Source organism: Astatotilapia calliptera, chromosome 1 (assembly GCF_900246225.1).
Source record: "Astatotilapia calliptera chromosome 1, fAstCal1.2, whole genome shotgun sequence".
Lineage (NCBI taxonomy): Eukaryota > Metazoa > Chordata > Actinopteri > Cichliformes > Cichlidae > Astatotilapia > Astatotilapia calliptera.
In genome coordinates, this window is record NC_039302.1 from 9,086,759 (window position 1) to 9,108,589 (window position 21,831).

The following is a 21,831-nucleotide window of genomic DNA, read 5'->3' on the forward strand; positions in this document are numbered from 1 at the left end:
TCTTTGAAATCAAGCTTTCTGTCCCATTGGCACAGGTGTATAAAACCCAGCACCTAGCCATGCAGCCTGTCTTTACAAACTTGTTGTTCTAAAGAGCTCGCTGAATGTGAGTGTTGAGCTGTAATAGGATTCTAACATGTTTGTTTAATGCCTGCTTAGAGAGGCAAGGTCTTTACAGTATAAAGAATTTTGAGGCAACTGTTGTGATTTGGTGCTTTATAAATACAACTGAATTGACTATCCCATGATCTTCTGTAAGTGATGTCTTTACAAAGTGGAAGTGTTTAGGAGTCACACCAACTCATTAATGAAGTGCAGACCAGGTAAAAATCACAGCTTGATCACTGAATGCTGAAGTGCATGGTGTGTAAATTCGCCAACGCTTTGCTGACTCAGGAGCTCCAGACCTTCTGGCATTAACATCAGCACAGAAACTTTGGGCTGGTAGCTTCGTGGCATGGGTTTCCATGGCCGAGCGGGAGTAATATATGAGTGGCTCACTTTTGTGCAAGTGCATCAAGAAATGGTAAAATGCTGTGCAACAATACAAGCAGAAGAGAATCAGAAATATGATAATAAATTAGTAATATTAGTGGTGGAGGTGGTAGAGAAGGTCAACTAATAATTAGAAGGTTGGTGCTTCGATCCCTGGCTGCTCCAGTCTATATGCCAAAGTGTCCTCGGGCCAGACGTTGAATCTCCAAGTTGCTTCTAATCTAGTCACCAGACAGTGAATGTTACGGTAGATAGTGCTAGTGCTTATATTAGTGTTTGAGTGAATAAGACCTGTATTAAGCCTTTTGTGTGCTTAAGTAGAAAAGCGCTATATATGAACCAGTCCAATTAGCATTTTGTAACAGAATAGTAATATTGCAGACATTATGGATTACAACAGCCAAATACTGTGTGCATTCAAGGATTTTATATTGTTTGTTAGTCTAAACCTGCTAATTGTTCTGGTTTGGATCACATTGTTTTTGCACAGTTAATCCAATCTAACTACCCCTAACTACCTAATGTCAAATTCCCCTACTGGCTCATGCACAACTTGGAATTTCTTTGTCTTTTTCATAGAACACAGTTTGACATGCCACACTGAGGGAAAAAGCAGAATAAAATTATAGATGGCTGGATAGCATTAGCTCCTTCAGTTTCAGGGTCATTATATAGCGCGTGGCTGACTCACTATCATGAATAATTAGCAGTGGGACTCTAAAGGTGCCCCTGTTAGCATTATTGTTATTAAAATGAGTAATTCCCTATTTTAAACACAGGCCTAAAGAAAAGAATTGCACTTATGCAGTTGGACATTTTCAACTAAAACATACACACATTAATAATGACAAGACACAATGATTTTATGTTCTTGCATGGTTGCTATTGAGCAAATGCTTAAGAGACAGAAGAGAATGGCTTTGGGAGTGGGTAATAATGGATTTCAAGAATAGAATGGCATTTGTTCTCTATACTGTACATATGACCTGTACTGTACATAACAGTTGTATGGCTGTTAAGCGGTGAATGCAGGAATTTTATCACAGATTCCAACATTCCTAAAGAGCTGGGATCCCCTTGGCTGGAATACACACCAGCTGACTTGGTCCCTTTGATGGCTGTATTTCCCTTGTAAGGGGAAAAAAAAAAAAAAAAAAAAGCAGCACAAACTTAAAACACATTAAGTGGGTTTTTTTCTTTTCTGTCTCACACAAACCTACAGTCACGCATGAGCTCTCGGCACATGTACACAACAGAAGTGTGGGATCCACTGCCCAAACCCAAACATCTCTGTTCAAGAATCTCAATTTTAAAAAACCAAAAAAAAAAAAAAAAACCAAGATAAATATTTGACTTCAACTACCCAGCAGAGGCTGGTGTTCCGGCTTTGTACAGTATTTATACCTGTATATTATATGCTATAAAGAATTTCTGTGACATTAAAAATTTTAAATAAGGGAAAAATTATTTTGTAATAACAAAGCATCCGCTGCTTACATTTATTGTAAACTCATAAAGCAGCCTATAGTCGTGAGCTTTAAGTTCACTGTAACATCTGCGACGCCTGATGGTGCCCGATTTGTTTTTCTTCTCAATTTCTGTAGTACACTGCTTCAGCTTTCCAGCTCTGTAATATTCCCTGATGCCGTGTTTTCTTCTGCATATTCCAACATTCCCTTTTCTCTGTCCTCCTGCTCAGTTTGTCTCCTCTTGGCGCTGAGTAAAGAGTTGCCAAGACACTGTGAGAGCACGATTGGCAGTTTCATCCACAGAAGAGCCCATCTACTGATTCTTGTTTCTCTTCCAGACAATTCTCCTCCCCGCCTCAGGAGGGGGAAACACTGTACACAGCACTTGGGGAAATTTCTTTGCAGATTTTAAGAATGAAAGGCTAAGCAAGAGTGGTTTGAGGAGTGGAGATCAGTTGCCAGTTTGTCACCTCCCATTGGGAACATGTATGCCTGGCAGGAAGTTGGATAGGGATCGCTTTGGTGTCTCATTGTCCTTCATACCATGAATTCATTACTTCCATATACTACCACAGGCTGTGGCATGTCTGAAGGGTCCCTGCCATGACCACCACCTTCTCTGGAGGGCGTTGGGGCAGTATGTTTGGCTCCCTTAAGTTTCTGCTTACCCTTATCTGGATTGTAAGTGCCTCGGCTGGTAAACTGGGGCCTTTCATCATAAATCACTTCCTGATCTCCAGTAGAGCTGTTGTCTAAGCTGTAGGATGGGGAGGCTATGGGTGGAGTCAGACTCTCGGCCTGTGATGGACCCGAGCTGACACCAGAAGACTTGGACTGGAAACGAAAGCGCCGGGTGGAAGAAGAAGACGATGAAGGATGGAAATGTGATGAGGAGGAGTACGAGGACCCGGTGAAACACGAGTCTACAGAATCCAGAGACGCAGGTTGGCGGCGGAGAACTCTGCGTCGGGGGCTCTTCCCGTCAGATTTCAGAGTCCAGGGCAATGTCAACAAAGGACCTCTCTCTGGAGAAACCCCCACCCAAAAAATGCAAAGAGGTCAATATTTTTTATATGCACACGAAGAATTGTGAATGATAAGGCAGTTTAGAATGATCAGTATGGCATACCAGAGAAGTCAGAAATGGTCTCTTCAGAGTCCACATTAAGGTTTTCAGAGCTGTCAGCTGTACCGATGGAGGCCTCAGACTCCAGGGTCTCATCATCTGATGCTCGTGGCTCCAGAGACAGCATCTCAAAGGTCAACTCCTCCCTGTAGAGACAAGCATCATCCAGAAAAACAAATGAGCTGCGCACAAGTGATGACACACAGCTGGCATCAATGCAACACACAAGCCAGATAATTCAACATTTAAAGCACAGTGAGAATGTTTACTTCTCTTTCTGAAGGCTTTCAATTTCCTCTGTTAGCACCCTCTCTTCCTGCTGCATGGCTGCCTGCTGATGCTCCGGGATGTCAGGTAACGACTCCGCTCCCTCTTCACCGCCGCTCTCTTCTATGGCAGCGTCAGCCATAGGCTGCAGCCGCGGACTAACAGGAGGTGAAGGTATGTGGTAGCTTGGTCGCTGGGAGCGACCTTTTCCCTGAGGAGCAAATCAAGAGTGGACTTTTAATTTTTTAAAATGTTGGTTATCATAAAATGTAAACGCTGTTATATACATTACAGCTCTTTGAGCTGGCAGCTCTTGACTCACACATGCATTGACCAATCAAACCCAGACACAGTTTATGAACAAACTTTACCTTTTTGGCTGCATCTGGTTGCTTTGAGCAAAAGTAATAAGAATCAAAATATCAGCAGTGCCAGGTTCAAAATGGTCGAGCTTAATGTGCAGAAATAATCTGGTAATTCTAGTGACTGAGTGATAGCTACACTTCAGGAGGACACCATCTTGCACTTCTTTAAAGTTGCAACAATATTACTAATTGCATTATACCAGGGGTGTCAAAGCCTGCAGCCTGTGTGCAGGATCCAGTCCACAGAAAGGTTCAATCTCACCCTGTGCATAGATACTGAGAAGGAGTGGAAGGTTTTTCTTTGGACCTACTGTATTTGGCCCCGGGAGGCATTGTGTTGGAAATTGTTAAGAATGAATCACATCATGAGTGGCTATCCAAACTGTGCAAATTCAATCTAAACCAGTATCCTGAATCATCGGTTTTACAGCCTTCAACCTTGGGATCATGAGTTATTTTATTTTCAGTTTCACAAAGAAACTGACCCACAATGTGCTAATTGCTATTTGCTGTATTACACTAAAGCCGGACTGACATTTTATAAATGGAAAAAAAAAAAAAATCACATGTGAGTGAGTTCTTTTATTTTAATAGGTTATACAATGGTCAGCATGTGTTCAAATTTCCTGAACATGGTTCATTAACTAAAATGACTCTGACACCCCTGCGTTACACTAAAATGGCACTTCGTTGGGGAATGAAAGTCTTCCAACCCATCGAAGAAGAGAAGCCAGAAGAAAAACACAATGATGACCTATGTCCACAATTTATGTAGACAGTTTCCTAAAAAGCCTTTATGCTGAATGCCCTGAAAACATTCTATTAACATACAGCGATAAAGTAAATCTAATTATGAGATTTAATTGCATCCACATGAGATGGTAATAGAACACAATATGGCAAGAAGAACAACAACAAAACAGACTCAGTGCCGTGATGACTCGTGCTTGATGGGTGGATGACAGATGTTTATATCTCAACATATACTGGATACAGTGTTCTGTACACCACAACACTGGATGATTCTTTGGGGATGCAAACCATGGTGTGTGTTTACATACCGTAATGTGTGCTATGCACATAAATCTAACAGCTATTAGTACTGGTCTCTGGGTAAAGGAAAAGACATGTTAGGGAGGAGAGAAGCAGGTTATAAAGGAGGAAATCATGGCAGGTCAAGCAGTGAAGGAGTAAAGGTTAGGTAGATTTACAGTAGTAATGAGTCATTTCTCTGATAACTGTGGGCCTGGTCATGCTGATTGAGCTTACCATTGACCGTCGGATATGCGTCAGTTTGGACTTGGCTTTATTCTCAGCAAACTCCAGAGTGCTGATGTCCTTTAGTCTCACTTTGTACTTATTCATCTGTTCACAGATAATAAGTTCTACGCACCTATGAAGAGGCAGCAAGAGACAAACTTCAGTTACTGGAAATTTCAAACAGTGCTGCAAAACGATAACTTCATATAAAAAGGTATATAACATTCCTCTCCATGCAGTTTTTTTCCCCCATACGGTACAATATATGGCATTTCTCTTCGCTTGGGTTACTGATTTCTATGGTTTTCTGTCAAGAAAGTAAATTAAATCTCTCAAGCCACTAACTCTATCCACCATTAGCGAGGAAATCTGCAGCAAAGCAGGCCAAACGCAATTCAAATCAATCCAACTTTATTTATATATTATTATACAGTGGGGCAAAAAAGTATTTAGTCAGCCACCGATTGTGCAAGTTCCCCCACTTAAAATGATGACAGAGGTCAGTAACTTGCACCAGAGGTACACTTCAACTGTGAGAGACAGAATGTGAAAAAAAAAAAATCCATGAATCCACATGGTAGGATTTGTAAAGAACTTATTCGTAAATCAGGGTGGAAAATAAGTATTTGGTCACCTCAAACAAGGAAGATCTCTAGCTCTCACAGACCTGTAACTTCCTCTGTAAGAAGCTTTTCTGTCCCCCACTCGTTACCTGTATGAATGGCACCTGTTTGAACTCATCATCTGTATAAAAGACACCTGTCCACAGCCTCAAACAGACTCCAAACTCCGCCATGGCCAAGACCAAAGAGCTTTCGAAGGACACCAGGAAAAGTATTGTAGACCTGCACCAGACTGGGAAGAGTGAATCTACAATAGGCAAGCAGCTTGGTGTGAAAAAATCAACTGTGGGAGCAATCATCAGAAAATGGAAGACGTACAAGACCACTGATAATCTCCCTCGATCTGGGGCTCCACGCAAGATCTCATCCCGTGGGGTCAAAATGATCATGAGAACGGTGAGCAAAGATCGCAGAACCACACGGGGGGACCTGGTGAATGACCTGCAGAGAGCTGGGACCAAAGTAACAAAGGTCACCATCAGTAACACACTACAACGGCAGGGAATCAAATCCCGCAGTGCCAGACGTGTTCCGCTGCTGAAGCCAGTGCATGTCCAGGCCCGTCTGAAGTTTGCCAGAGAGCACATGGATGATACAGCAGAGGATTGGGAGAATGTCATGTGGTCAGATGAAACCAAAGTAGAACTTTTTGGTATAAACTCAACTCGTCGTGTTTGGAGGAAGAAGAATACTGAGTTGCATCCCAAGAACACCATACCTACTGTGAAGCATGGGGGTGGAAACATCATGCTATGGGGCTGTTTTTCTGCCAAGGGGACAGGACGACTGATCCGTGTTAAGGACAGAATGAATGGGGCCATGTATCGTGAGATTTTGAGCCAAAACCTCCTTCCATCAGTGAGAACTTTGAAGATGAAACGAGGCTGGGTCTTCCAACATGACAATGATTCAAAACACACCGCCCGGGCAACAAAGGAGTGGCTCCGTAAGAAGCATTTGAAAGTCCTGGAGTGGCCTAGCCAGTCTCCAGACCTCAACCCCATAGAAAATCTGTGGCGGGAGTTGAAAGTCCGTGTTGCTCGGCGACAGCCCCAAAACATCACTGCTCTCGAGAAGATCTGCATGGAGGAATGGGCCAAAATACCAGCTACTGTGTGTGCAAACCTGGTAAAGACCTATAGTAAACGTTTGACCTCTGTTATTGCCAACAAAGGTTATGTTACAAAGTATTGAGTTGTATTTTTGTTATTGACCAAATACTTATTTTCCACCCTGATTTACGAATAAATTCTTTACAAATCCTACCATGTGGATTCATGGATTTTTTTTTTCCACATTCTGTCTCTCACAGTTGAAGTGTACCTCTGGTGCAAATTACTGACCTCTGTCATCATTTTAGGTGGGGGAACTTGCACAATCGGTGGCTGACTAAATACTTTTTTGCCCCACTGTATATATTTATATAGTATTAAACTATAACTCATTTCCAAATACACATATATCAAAGCAAACATTTGGAGACAGCACTGAGGAAAAACAGACTGTATTGAACTGATATGAAGCAACAATGCTGTTCTGTTACTAAGTAATGACTAAAATCACCACAGCTGACCTCTGTTCTGACTGCTTGTTCCTTTGTAACCTTCCCCACTTTCTTCTCTCATCAGTACTGGAGCCAGACTATTTTTATATATATTATTTATATTCTAAATAAAACTGATTCTTCAGTTTTATCAATCAATCATTCTTATTAAGACCATAAGAAAAAAGGAATCTGGAATGTTTACAAACTTTATTCTTTTCATTAATGCTGTTATTTAAATGGGTGGTTATGCTATTAAAATGTGTGTCAATGGCCAAAACTCCGCTTCTGAGTATGTGTTGATCCCCCTCAGAGGCTTTGTTATTGTTTGTGTGGTACAGCCAGGTGTGGTCTATAATGGAAATGGCCACCCTTGGCCACCCATTGGGTCCACAGCTGCGTCCCAGTCATAGAAAGGGATACCAGTGTGGTTTTTCATGCTTAACTTTACTGTTCCGATATGAAACAGATTAAGTCAACATCAGTTTTCCTTTACCAAGATCTATTACCTTAGACAAAGGCAGTGAATTGTTTGACAGACATTAGACATAGCCTTACGCTGTTGTCTTGTTGATGTCCTGGACGCTCTGCAGTGGGTCAGTGGTGTCAGGACAGCGAAGGATGCAAGGAGCAAAAACTATAGCCAAGGCATTAGGTGACATACGGTTTGTCTCCTCTTCCAAAGCAATCCTAAAAGAATGAATTCTGCGTTTTACTTGTCTATCAAGAAGGAACTAAATCATCTTCACATATTAAGGAAAAAACTGTTACCTGACGAGATGAAATATGAGGCGTTCCAGAGTGTTTAGATGAGTTCTGCTTAGCTGGTCAATAACTGAATACACACCTCTGGTCATTTCCTTTTTATCCTGCAAACCTGTGAATTAATATCCCACACAAGAACTCACTTTTTACTATTGCAGCAAACCAATACACATACATTCTGATGTCTGCAGAATATGTGTGGCCAAATTCTCAAGTGCAATTCAACTGAACCACAGCAATAGTCGGCATATGCGACCACTCACCCATGACACGTATGAATTCGTCATACAGCTCAAATGTCATCAGAGGATTAGGCAGGTCTCTCAGCCACTGCTTGAAAACACTAGCAATAACGTGGATGTTGTAGTCGTCCAGATTCATGTTCTCCACATCTGTGGGACCACAAAGACAATGCAGACACAAAACGCAGACACTGAGTAATTGCAAGCAGCTTTTTAAAACCAGCTAGCACCGTTCACCTGCTCACTGAGTTGCAGCCAAGTTTACCTGTATCAAGTCCCAGCTTGAGCTCCTTAATTTTATTGGTGGAACCAGATTTGCGGTAAATTCCCTCAGTGTAGAGGCCGTGCATCTCAATGTAGTTGATAAGCTTCTCCACTACCAGAGGCACTGTTCTCTCATCGTTAGTCAGGCGAGAAACTTCTACTCCAAACTGTCTGGAGGACAGCTCTGGATCGAACTATTCAGACACAACCATAATATGCTCTTATAAAAACACACATATGACACATGCCTTCACACCATTCAGAGTTCATCCAAAACTAATGTTATAGTTTAAATATCATTAATTCAGCAAACTAAGTACAGTCTTTAACAATTTTCATAAGATCAAAAAGTAGAAATAACACTAACTACTGTACATAAACCCACAATTACTGTCATGGGACATCACTGCGACGGTGCACAATATGGCCGACTCACCTTCTTACTGCATTTGGTGGTCGTCTTCTGGCAGCACTTTCTGTGGCAGGCATACCGGCACACTGGATAGACACAGCCATAGAGATCAAAAACATCATTTCCATTATCCACAGAAAGACAGTGCCTCCTCATTATTCAGCAGAAGTTGTAAGAAAAGGTTAAAAAAAAACATAAAAAATTCAGCACATGAGAAGCCAAAGCAGTGTTGGCTGGCACGAAGAAAACATCCTGTGTGACTAAAGGGCAAAATTGTGTGGAGAAATCTCTGGAGACACGGAGCCGCAGACCCCATGAGTCCAGTTGAAAACAATCTGATTAGGGCCGAGGAGGGAGAGAAGGGAGGGGCTCTATCTCTGAGGCCAGACTGAGCACAGCTCGGCCAGAGAAGGGGTGTGTGTGTGTGTGTGTGTGTGTGTGTGTGTGTGTGTGTGTGTGTGTGTGTGTGTGTGTGTGTGTGTGTGTGTGTGTGTGTGTGTGTGTGTGTGTGTCCGCGCAAAACTTCATGTGAACATCCACGTGAAGCACAGATGTGTGTCTGTGCGCATTTGCGGTCATGAAAAAGTTAATTCTTTTATATCATATTAATTAAATTAGTTGGATTATGTAACTGATACTCTGGCATTCCCATTGCTATCTTGACCTATCTGGTTTGCATAGTCACAGGAACTTGATTACTTTTGGGGGGAAGCAAGCTCACATAAGCAATTAAAGGTTTACGTTTATGTGTAGAATGAAGGTCATGGTTAGGCTGAGGCCAAGTCTCTATGAAACATATAAAAGTGAAAGTCTAATGCCCTCTGCTATGGAACCAACAGTATGTGTGTCCGTGTATGGAGCACACTGACATCAGTGTTAAGGACATTTCAATTATTTGGTCTTTCCACCACTCTGGGAATTTTTAGTCTTTAACTTCACTCAGCAAGAACCTCGGACAACCTCAACAAGCTCGACTTTATCTGCACCGTTTCCATCAGAGGATGTTTTAAAGGAGTAAATCTGGGATTTGCTTCATTATGGTTCAGTTAACTATTAAAAGTGTTATAATTAGTTCATTTTAAAACTACTGATGTTCCTCCATCAGAGGGACTACTCTTCATGTGACAATGCAAATTACAGCATCACATATATTTTAAGGTTGACAAAGCAGCACATCCAGGATTAAAACCTTTTTTTGATTATTAATTTTCTGTCACAAACATTTTTGTGCTAGCACGCTCCACATTCAGTGGCCTTCGAAGCGTCCACTTTTCCTGGCTGTATTACACTCAGGTGTTCTTTAGCTGTGACACTGTGCGTGCATACTCACATTTGCACACACAGGCCCGGTCCATCATCCAGATGAGCGACGAGCAATATTCACAGTATGTGGGGATGCTGTACTGGGTGGACTTGAAGATGTGGCCGTTATGCTCCTCCACCTGCAGGGGGCAGCAGAGCACAGGTTCATTTGGTTTGCTTTCATATATTTTATATTGTTTGAGTGCACTTTTTTCTGATTACATCACTATTTTTTGCAATGATTGTGAGCATGGATAAAGGCAAATTTACATTGTCTGTGTCCTTCTTCCTTCGTTTCTTGCGTTCAGGTTTTGGCAATGGCTGCAGTTAAAAAAAAAGAAAGAAAAAGACAAATGATAATAAGAGATATTTTACTTCTTATTATATTTCATTATCAATAAATAGCACCCAGTAGTTTTTTGTAAATATAAATTATTTGTGTGCCTATCAGAGTTGTGTCTATTCACCTGTACAGTGAGAAGAGTGTCATTACCTTACTGAGTGCACAGTGTGCAGGTTTGTACTCAATCATGAACTCGTCCAGGAAAATCTTAAAGGTGTTCCCCCACACTTTGACAGGAGACTCCCTCCAGTCCCTCTGCTCCTGTCGCATTATCTTCTCCAAGATTTGCTCAAACAGTGCATGAAGGTCTTTGTAGCGGATACTCTTACCATCATCCATCTAGGGAGGAGTCACAGGAAGAGTGCAGTATTTATCTTTCTAGTCTGGGAACACGTGACTTTTCAGTTTGAATGGTTATATTCAAATATAAAAAGCCTTCAGAGGACTTACTGCGAGTGCTGTGGAGTAGGAGTTGAAGATATTAAGACGAAATTCCTTCAGAGCCTTTTTAAACACGATGTCCACCAAGGTGTCCTTTTTACTGTCCTCTGCATCCAAGTCGTTGATCTAAAACATGACACCAACATAGCATGATCATAAACGACACTGGACTAATACCTGATGTGCAGTTCAAATATAAAGAATCAAAACTCTGATACTCAAGTTCATCTTCGAGCTCTACGTAATGCAGATGGCATATATTGCTGTACCTTCTTCACAAGGAAGTCGTTCATGCTCCTGTAGTCGCCGATGGAGGTCAGTATCTGCAGCGTGTCATTCTGCCGCTGGGCAGACTCCAGAGCCACGCTGCTGATCTTCACACTACGCCTCCGCTTCACCTTGGGAGATGGCTCCCTGTTCTCTTTCGAGTCTCTAAATGACTGATTTAAGGTCAGATCAGGACTGCATGGCGGCGACATGTTTTCCTGACCTGCTACAAGGAAGAGAACTCCAATCAGTGACGCTTCAGAGGCAACAATATTATTTTTATTCAATATATTTGAAGAACTAATTACATTTATTTAGTAAAAAGCTTTTCAGCATCTATTATCTCCTACTCAACAACTTTCAGTTCTTAAAAGACAAAAAAAATAATAACAGTATATCTGAAATGGATACATTTTACTCTTGGAAATCACACCTTCTCCAAGCAGAGGACCAGTGTCTCCAGTGTCTCCATCCAAGGCCTCAGCCCCACAGATCAGCTTTTCTCTGGAAGTCTTCTTATCCCCGTACTTGCTCTTGCCCCAAAAACGCGGCCCAAGAATCTTACGACTCCTAGTCGAAAGGAAACAGAAGTGACAAGCAAATGAAAAAGTCTCAAAAACCCAAATCATACAAAAACAAAAATCGTGTCAATGACAAGACATGGCTGTATGCAGAAGACTCTTTTCTGAAGGTAATAGCACTCTATGTGATACAATCGATGTGTATATATGTTATTTTGCTCATGTTTTTATATGGTTTTATATAGTTATGCTTTTCTTTTGTGTGCATTTTCCTATTTTTTGCTAGAAATGCAAAGTTGAAGAGCAAACCTTCCATCTTGTGAATTTTTACGTAGAGAGTCCTCTTTGACCAAATCGCCTGATGACATGGTTTTGTGTAGCTTCTTTTTCTCCTCGGAGCTTGCAGGCTGAAACAACATCGGGACAGGTAACATTTTAAGACAAAATGGCAAAATGAGAAGAAGAAAAAAAGAGATTCCATTTCTTCAAGTATGATTATGAGCTGAAGGCAAAAATGAGCCACTAGATGGCAGCACCACATCACTGGTGCTGCACTGGCTGAAATTACATTTTGCCAAACATGATGTAAAAAAGGTATAACACAAATACTAAAGCACAAGGCTTGTAATATAGAGTTGAAAACAAATGATACAGTTCAGTTTTTTTGTAGTTGAGGAGAATAAGAGTTTAAGTGATGGGAAAAAAAAAAAATCAAGACCAAATTTTTTCTTTTATGATTTTCAAGGTTTGGCTAGTGGCTGGTGTTATCTGCTAAGAGAAAGAAGAATCAGGTGACATGCAAATCTTACTACCAAGGAAGGAACTGTGAGAGAAAATGAAGCCAAATTATGTTAGAAAAGCATCTATGTTAAAAAGCTTCATGTTTCAGGAAGAACACGTTTCAAAAGGTCTCCTGCATCGTGATGCATAAATCCAGATTCACACTCACTGCTGATTTCTAGAGCGGTTATCAAATGTAGTAGTAGATTCAAAGTTGTGATGTGCTTAAATTCACGTCTTTAAAAGCTGACATGAATATTACACATTACCCCAAACATAAAATCCAAAATGATCTCAAGGCAGGTATTCCAATATGCCTTTGAAATACCTGCCAGAAAACTTGTTAATTTTTTTAAAAACTTATTATTGAGAAAAGAGAAATTTATTGGAGCTCATATTGATTCAGAGGTGTGATGCAGACCTATGCTCTCTCTGCTGAGTGGGTTAGAAAGAGAAGCCACGCTTATAAGAACTTAGAGAGGGCCACTTGTGGCTTGGATGGCGCCTGTTACCATGTCTGAGTCACTGAAACAGGACTCTCTTAGGCATGTCTCCGTGGAGCTCTGTTTGGAGTGGGGTAGAGTGTAATGACGGGGGCTGTGGAGGCTGTCGCCATCATAGTCCTCCTCGTCTGAATCGCCCCCAACTGAGAGAAAGGGGGTGCGGGTGAGGAAGTCGGAGCGGGTCCGTGCCATTCTGGCTTTCTTTTTTTGGCCCGCTCTGCCAACCTGGAGTTTACCAGAAGTGATAACAGCATGTTTTAATGGAGCCTTTAATAACCTGAGCTTCAGTGCATCGTGGTCCTCATGTTGGTGTACTGCGCTATGCTTAGCTGAGCTATCCTGCCAAGATTCATTCGTTCACAATACAAAACTGCACTCCTGAAAATATGCAAACACACGTCAAACAAAATGCTCATTTTAAAAAATTGCTTACATCCCGCGCTTTTGTTCCCTTAGACGATTTGGGCACAGACGTTGGTTCCTCTTTGGAGATGGCAGCTTGTGTGTCTTTAGTGACAGTATCAGTGGCAAACCTGATGGGAAAAAACATAAGCACAGAAAATTTCATCAATGTAGTGAATCTATTAAGTAATAAGCATGAACAAATGTGTCATGCTTATTGCTTAATAGAGGTAGAGAACTCCAGAGTATGGAAGAAAAATTAAAGACACTCTTCTGTTACTTCGGAGTCATTTGAAACATCCCAAAATGTATGTTTATTTGGAGAAACGAGACAAGCTCTGTGAAAAGTCCCAGCCTCCACCTCAAATCTGCTATTGTAGTACAAAAAATAAAAATGCATAAATAGTTTAATTTGGTACTCACTTTGCAAATGTCACTTTGTCATTTGGAGAGAAGAAGATGCTGCCAGGCTTATCTCTCATACCAACAGCAGTGCCTTGATTGCTTGGTGGCTTCTTGGCAGTTGCTCTCTCTTTAATTCCTCCCCTGTCTCTGGACTCTAGTGTGAGTTTGGGTGCCCAGCCCTCGGGAACTGGCTTATTCTCCATGTGAATTTTTGTAGGAGGAGAAGCAGGTGGTGGAGGCTGCTGGGGTTGAGGAACAGTGGAGTCTGACAGCGTCCTGGTATGAGGAACCTCCCCTGCTGCTCTCTGAACCAGCACCGAAATGGGTCTGAGGGGCTTCCTGGAGGCTGCGGTTCCACTGACATCTTGTCCGCTCTGTCGACTCTGCTCTATCTTGAGCAGAGCCTCGTCTTTTTGTTTCTCAAACATATCTCTTTCATACTGAGCGAAGTAGAGACGCTGCTTCTCCAGCACTTCTTTCTGACGTCTTATCTGCTCCATCATCTCCTTTTCATTCTGCTGCTGCTGATTACGCTGCCTTTCCTCCTTCTCCTCGTTCAGGCGCACCAGCTTCTCTATGACAGCCTGGTCCGCTTGAGGCACTGAGGTGGGAACAGGGACGGCAGGTCTGTCTGGTTTCTTTGATGCAGGTGTTAAGTCGCCCGTCTGGGCTGTAGAATCTCGAACTTCTACAGAGGGGCGGACAGCGTTACTCAGCTCCTCACTTAGTGGTATTTCTTTCTGCATACTGATGACCACCACCACTGGGCGCCGTGTTGACTCTCTTCTGTTGATGACTGATGTGGCTGTGGAGACGGCTGCATCTTTGCTTTGTTGAGATTCTGCAGCAGAATGGGAGATTACTGCGCTGCCCTCACCAGCAGGGACATAAAAGGTTGGGAGGTAGTCGACTTTGGGCGGATCTACATGGGCGGGGTCCGTTTTGATCGGGCTGCCTTGGTGGGCAACAGTATCAGAAAGCTCTGTCCTGTATGGTTCCGCTGGCTTGGGGCTTGTTGAAACAACATCCACCTTAGGGTCTGAAACTGGAGAAACTGGCGGGAGAGGGGAGAAGGGGTCCTCAATGTCTGTCACCTCTTCTCTGGCCTTTGGTGGCTCCTCATCCATCATGAGAAGCTCAAAGCTGCCTTTGGAGCTCTGGCTGTCAGGTGTGCCTTGGGGTGAAAGCAGAGGTGGGCTTGCAGGAGGCACCAGCTCAAGAGACCAGCGCCGGTCTTCGCACGGGGACGCTGCTCCGCCGCTATTTGCCCGCACTTTGAGAAGCTCCAGGCTGAACTGGGCCTGCTCCAACTCTCTCATCCGCCGGCTCTCTCTCTTGGCCCGGGTGGTTCTCTGGCTAGGTTCATCTGCAGTCCTAGCCCTTTCTCGCACCGTCACAGAGGGTGCTGGTACTGAAGTTGCTGCTTCAGTTTGTGTTTTGGAGGGGCTCTCTTTTGTCGCAGCATCTTCTCCTCCTGCCTCCTTAACCACCTCCTGGAGGCTCTTTTCTCGTTGTTCGTAGGAACGATCCTCCCAAGTGCTGAGGTCCAGTCCCATAATTATTTCTTGTGGCTCCTCCTCCTCGTCTTGCGAGAGGCTCACCTGGCCATTCTGGAGCTGAAGGAGCTGTTCCTGCTGCTCCCTTTTCGCCCTGAGTTTCTGCTCTCTTAGTTTCTTGAAGCTGACAATCAGGAAAGTATTACTGTGTTAACGTAAATTAAACATCTAACATCTTTCATCACTCTTTGTACAAGTAAAGTTACTGATGACAAATTTGATCTAGCTCGAACATTCAGCGGTGTCGGAGTCTCATACACAAATTCTGAGCTCACAGCAGCTCAGCTGTAGAGCTGCTTTGGGACGGATTGCTTGCGTAATTCTATGCTGTTACATGTACCAAGCCTAGCCTGAACAATGCCCAAATACATGGCAGGAGCTGTGTGCAAAGATTAATCTGGTTTTTAACCAGCTTTAGAGGGGGGAGAAAAAAAATAAAAATCACACAGTCATCTACTCTTAGAAGCTATTTTCAGAGTATTGACCCTTTTAAAATGCTTATATACCTGAAGTTTCTATAAACAGGTGCATGGCTTACCTTCGCCTGGTGAGGAAGCCTTTGCAAACTGCCTGTAGTTGTATCACAGCAGCATACAGGCGCAAGTCGGCTTCTCTGGCTCGGTGACAGCGCCAGGCTGCCTGAATGACCAGAGCTGCCGTGCAGCGCCGACGGAGCCAGAACCTCCATGCCCTCTGTAGCACCAGAGCAGCCGCCCTCCACAGCCTGAACCTCTGACGATCTCTGTAACCTCGCCAGTGTTTCTGCAGACACAAAGCTGCCCCCTCCTGGACACTGAGGTCATAGTCGTCCTCGTCCTCGTCTATGGACCGGACAGAGCGCCACCATCTCTGTAATGAAAACATCTTTCATGCTCATCGAAGACAACTAATCCAATAATGTACAAGCACCTTCGTTCAAAGTGGACTTCGATTTTTTTTCTTTTTAACTGGGAGTGTCAAATGAAGGAAATTACAATAGTTGGCATAAGGAGGTGGCTGACAATATCATCTGTGACTGAGGTGTTCTTCCACGTACGTTCATATTCTTTTTGCAAACTTTGCACTGTACTTAACACATTATTACATAGAACAAAGAGGACAATGGGCTGTGATTCATTTTCAGTTACAATACACAGACCCTTTTGCCTGATATAGGCATAAAATTAAACAAAACAAAATTAAAAATCTCACAAATTCTATAGTAAGAACTCAGACATAAGGAAATGACTGATGCAAAGTAGATGGAGATGAAAGGAGTGACGGGGAAGAGCGCTGTACTATACCTGGATGCAGACCGCTGCTTCTCTCATCCGGACAAACTGCTTCCTCTCCAGCTGGGCTCTGAATCGCCGCTGCAGCATGACGATGAGTCTCAGAACTTCCTTGTGGAGGAAGGCCTGCAGCTGCTGACGCTCAGCCTCCCGCAGAAACACCTGAGGGGAGGAGCCGTGATGGAGTCAGTACAGGGCATCCACACTTATTGAGACAAAACTTAAAAAAAAAAAAATCAATTACAAGCAAACACACATGCTTCAGAAAGCCTTGGATGCATATGTGGTCACAAGAATGTCAAGAATGACCCTCTAATTATATAGACACCATCCCAGAAACATGCACTCCTCTATCATGCCCCATTCATACCCTAGACAAAAATACCAAATATGTGACACTCATATTTCTTTTTTTAAATCCTCATTAAAGAGGATTCTTTAATGAGTTTATCCCAACTCCCCATCCATAATGTCCTTGACCAGTCACGGTTTTCCTTGTATTTAACTGTTAAAAAAAACTAAAGAAATCAGTTGAAACAATGTAAAAACCTCACATTTTTTCAGTGAATGACTCTCATATCATGGATATGTACACAGAAAATGTAACACACATCAGAAATAGCCTCGACAGTTTTTAAGCTGATATAAAAGATCTGGAGAAAAGAAGGGAGAAGGATTACCTTTGTCTTTCCAACTTGATATCCATCTGCTTTTAGGTCTAGCTGGTCCAGGCACTGCTGGATGCCCTCTCTGGTAGCACTGGTGCCCTCTGGAAGCAGCACACTGAAGTGGTGGACAAAGTCCTATCAAAGAAACAAGGACAGATATTAATGAGATGCATCCCACAGCTCTGTTATGTTCTGGATTTTAATTTTTTAAAAGTCACAAGATTCCTGTACAGAGATGTTTCACTTTAGTGGGGATTAATTTAAAATATGTCTCCAGACTGAAACGAGACACCCTTCTTACAGGAACAGCAACATTTTAAAAAATGCTGTCGAGCATCATGTGGTTTCAGGTGAAAATCCATGTCATCCGTAGTTAAGCTCAAACATCATGGTATAAATATGCTGAACTCCCACTCTTCAAACTGAGGCTCATTGTCTGAAGTCAATACAGTCTGCACCCTGGGCTGTAGGGGGTTGACAGGGAAACAGATGCTGTGTTTATACAATTACAAGCACGGGGAGTGTTTCGGAAAGCAGGGGACAAAGTAGAGCCTCTGTTCTGAACAGCAGAGTCCTCCAAAATGATCCCATGCTCAAGATATTTCTAATTACAGCTGACCGCAGCACTCAATATGTTTGGGAGAATTTTTGGTAAATGACCAACTCTGATGCTAAAATTATCAAAGTGAGGTCATCGAAATACCAGCTCACTGGTATTATAAACTAAATGTTAGACTTAAAGCCATAATGATATGAACATATAGAAAGTAAGCTGTTTTTATAGTAGCATTACAAATTTTATTGGAAATTTTATTTCGCATTGATTGAAGAGCTAGTTGGTAGGGTAAAGGTTAAAACTATAACTATATGCATCCAAGAAATAAAAATAAAAGTTGAGCTACTTGATTAGAAATTCATACATCTGTGGGACCTGGGTGGCACTGCATTAAAAACATGGAAATCACTGCATGGACTCAAGAACATGTCCAGAAACAGGTCACAGTGCCATTCACAAAGCTGAGCAAAGCTCTGCCATGGAGAGAAGCCATATGTGAGCATGATCTAGAAAACCTGCTGTCTTCTCTGGGGTAAAGTTCATCTGGGGCAAAGTGGAAAACTGTTCATTTACAGACTGCTGTTAGAAGAAGAGGGGATGCTGCACATTGGTAACCGTGGCGTGTCCAAGCCTTTTTGAGAAAAGTTGCTCCCATCAAATTCAAAATTATTTCATTTTTTTCTTTAAATCGAGCATTTTCTCACTTTAAACATCTGACATTTGGACAAACTTAAAGAGTCACCTATGTTAAAATGCCTCTGAAATTACTATTTAGGAATCCTGGCAGTAAAGATCTTAAATAATAAAACTATACTGGTTACACGCCTCCACAACATGGAAAGCAAATGAAAAAAAAAAACTGAGGTAGGAGTGAGCCACTCCCAAATCTGCATCTAACTTCATCTGCTTTATTAGTCACATTTCTTACAGGGTTGACATCATTCCTATGAGAGCCAGTGTGGTTAAAGATGGCTGCCACATCACATCCCTCATAAGTCCCTCATGACACAACATACAATGAACCCCCAAATGAAGCAACATCACCGACAAGTTTCCTGGAGATGAATTCATGGCTGGCGCCTGCACTTGTGGAAACATGAGTGTTGTTTAAGTTTTGGCTCAGGAGCGCTTCAGCAGCACTCTGGCCTGCGTAGCTATGATCTACTGCTGAACTTTTAGCAACTGGCTCTTTCAGTGCATTCTGGAAATTAAGATCTTTGGCATTTATCGACAAAGATCGCAAAATAACGCAAGAAGGGGAGATTCGGGAAATGAACAGTGTTTAAAGGGGAGCTTCAGTTTTACACAGATTAGTTCACTAATCAGGGTAAATGCTCAGCCTGAGAAAATTTATGAATAGTGTCTTCTGTAGGTCTGCAGGCCTTTGTCAAGACAAATAACTTAATAACGAAAAGTTTTGCTGCAAACCTTTTAGTTTATTATGGAAAGCACATAATCGGGTATCATAGGACAGATTAAAGACAGATCTTCCATCATTCTCTCATAAAGTTTACATGATTTTTATGATGAAAGCAACATGTTGCATCCAAAGAAAAAAAACAAAACAATAAATGACGGTTATAAAGATAGGGTTGTAAATTGAGTTCTTGAGAGTTATTTTACTTTAAAAAAAACCAAAATTATAATTATTAGTGATTGTATAAAATATGTTTACTTCCATTATTCGTTTGTCTAACAAAAAATGATCTATCTTAAAATATATTTTATATTGTACTGTACCTGGTTTAGTCACAAGTAACTTTTTCTGTACTACATTACTATTTTTTTGGTTAATCATTCCTATTAAATGTTGAATTTTAATTAAGGGAAAGTACATTAACAATCCGTAATCACTAATTAAAGGATCCCTAACTGAACAAGAGGTTAGGAAGATGGATGGATAGAGCAGTGAGCCCAACCACTCTGGGTTATAAATTACTTCAGCCAAACCCACAACAGACTCGGGGTTGTTATTGACATTAAAGGACACCTTTTACCCATCTCTAAGTGGTTATTATGAAGCGTAACCAGATGCTTGAAGAGTATACACAGTGTAATTGAGTGTATTACCTTGAAAGTGTACTTGATGTTGTAACCCGACTGCCGGATGTGTACTGTCTCCAGCATACCTGTGTAACGCAACTGCCTCAGCACCAGGTTATCGTTAAACCGTAAGGGCAGCTGAAAGAGAGAAAGAAAGCAAGAGAGGGAGAAAAAAAAGGAGGCATCGGGGGGTGTTAAAAAAAAAAAAAGGAAGAGCGACAGGCAGCAGAGGTTGCAGAGAGACGACGGGAAAATGATAAACAGCTTTAAAAAAAAAAAAAAGTCCAAACTTCAAAGGAAATAAGTAATGCTTTGAAAACTACACCGAAACAGTCAAAGTGGCCGCAGGCTAGAGGGAGCACACTGTACCTTCTCAGCATTGGAACGGATGCACTTGACAAAATAAGGCTCAGACTGACCCAGAGTCTCCATTAGCTTATTGAGAGAGGCCTAGAGGACAAGACACAAAAACCAAAATATTAGAATTAACAGAGAAGAAGATAACGAGCTGAGGCTCACTTCACAGCTGTTTGACAGGCAGAAGTCAAAGTCAGGTGACTGTTGTCAGCTATAAGTAACTGGTCCATTTGCAAGCAAAGCTCTTGTGCTGCAAGATTAAAGTATCTGCCTGGGATCATAATTACCAGCAACAAGTCTATGTTAGCATGCAGACTGGAAATAAAAAGGACAAAGACATGTGTGCAACATTTCCATGTGCCGTCATTGTATGTGTGTGTGTGTGTGTAAACACATGCACATATGTGTCAGCATGTGTGCACGATAATTCAGTGGCAGAAGGAATTCAGTCTCCTCCCCCTCCATGGGAGATTAAAGCACTCAGTGCAGCACAGGATGTGGAAAGTGAAGTCATCCACACACAGGGGCCAGGGCTGCCTGCCAGAGGGGCCTCAGCGCTCGTCTCTACCTCCAACAGCCAGAGCACACAGTTCACGTTCAAAGAACTTGGGAAGAAAATAGAAAATTTTGCTCTCTGGAATTTGTTCTCAGCCTTTTGTGTGTTACTAGCTAACAATGCTAGCTCCTATCAGACATTTTGGACCTGAAGAGCACCGAATCATTCTGATACTGATACTGGAAGCTGTGCCTCTGTTCATTCTTTGTGAAGAATTTTCCAAAGGGTGTGTTTGTGTGTTTTTATTTTTCACTAAATCAAATATATTTTATTACCAGACACGATGTCATACAAATATGACTTTTGGGTGTGGGTAACTACATGATAGACACCTCACACACACTGGATCCAGGATTAGACAGTGAGCAGTAAAGGCTGCACTAAAATAAACTAAGCCATCAAATGGACACACCTTGTTTTAGTCACGTTCACAGCTGGGAGGGGATTCCTCCAGCCTGCTCAATCTCACCCTGGTGAGATTTTTATTGTGAGAAGCACTGAGAAGCAAATTATTGAGCTCTGTATGCGACTGCTTTCTGTGTGTGTGTGTGTGTGTGTGTGTGTGTGTGTGTGTGTGAGAGAGTGAGTGAGTGAGTGAGTGAGTGAGTGAGTGAGTGAGTGAGAGAGAGAGAGACCTGGAACTGTGCGCTGATGCTGGGTGGTTTCTTCTTCTTGTGGAGGTGCAGCAATGACTTGGTGATGCGGTCGTGAAGCGTCAGATTGTTGAGGTACTTCAGTGACTTCACATTGAGTAAATGCTGCAACAATAATAATGTCAGAGTCAGTTAATAATATAAGAAGTACCATCTATTTAATTTGTATTTAGCAAATAAAAGGGTCGCCAAGATTGAAAAATACATACATAAGAGTCAGTTAAAATCCTCTACAGCTATATTTACTTTCCTTCAACTCATTTAAAATTGGTTTAGTGAGAGAAGCTCACTTTTTCCAGTACAGGCTATAGGAACCGACAGGAGCAGTAAGTCCTTCTTCTGATACTCATCTGAAGGATGTTCCTCAGTAAGCAAG

At 42.1% G+C, this 21,831-nt stretch overlaps 1 protein-coding gene across 6 annotated transcripts in view; it reads right to left on the bottom strand.

Annotated features, from left to right (window-relative positions):
- Positions 1-199: 199 nt before the first annotated feature.
- The window catches only part of myo9aa (myosin IXAa), a 104,671-nt gene continuing 83,039 nt past the window's right edge, over positions 200-21,831 (bottom strand). For 3 of the 6 annotated variants that reach the window (XM_026162514.1, XM_026162519.1, XM_026162496.1), the window contains 26 exons: positions 21,438-21,560; positions 20,259-20,339; positions 19,917-20,027; positions 17,303-17,425; positions 16,635-16,784; positions 15,890-16,200; positions 13,814-15,475; positions 13,422-13,521; positions 12,998-13,213; positions 12,015-12,112; positions 11,618-11,754; positions 11,187-11,410; positions 10,927-11,043; positions 10,627-10,815; positions 10,404-10,454; positions 10,162-10,273; positions 8,856-8,917; positions 8,421-8,613; positions 8,177-8,305; positions 7,920-8,025; positions 7,707-7,838; positions 4,992-5,115; positions 3,729-3,749; positions 3,360-3,568; positions 3,094-3,236; positions 200-2,989 (listed from right to left, as the gene is read on the bottom strand). In XM_026162514.1, the coding sequence (XP_026018299.1) occupies positions 2,502-2,989; positions 3,094-3,236; positions 3,360-3,568; positions 3,729-3,749; positions 4,992-5,115; positions 7,707-7,838; positions 7,920-8,025; positions 8,177-8,305; positions 8,421-8,613; positions 8,856-8,917; positions 10,162-10,273; positions 10,404-10,454; positions 10,627-10,815; positions 10,927-11,043; positions 11,187-11,410; positions 11,618-11,754; positions 12,015-12,112; positions 12,998-13,213; positions 13,422-13,521; positions 13,814-15,475; positions 15,890-16,200; positions 16,635-16,784; positions 17,303-17,425; positions 19,917-20,027; positions 20,259-20,339; positions 21,438-21,560 (5,412 nt within the window). In that variant the 3' untranslated portion in view covers positions 200-2,501. The remainder of the gene's footprint in view (positions 2,990-3,093; positions 3,237-3,359; positions 3,569-3,728; positions 3,750-4,991; positions 5,116-7,706; positions 7,839-7,919; positions 8,026-8,176; positions 8,306-8,420; positions 8,614-8,855; positions 8,918-10,161; positions 10,274-10,403; positions 10,455-10,626; positions 10,816-10,926; positions 11,044-11,186; positions 11,411-11,617; positions 11,755-12,014; positions 12,113-12,997; positions 13,214-13,421; positions 13,522-13,813; positions 15,476-15,889; positions 16,201-16,634; positions 16,785-17,302; positions 17,426-19,916; positions 20,028-20,258; positions 20,340-21,437; positions 21,561-21,831) is intronic. The other 3 variants (XM_026162503.1, XM_026162523.1, XM_026162510.1) reach the window with 3 other exon arrangements.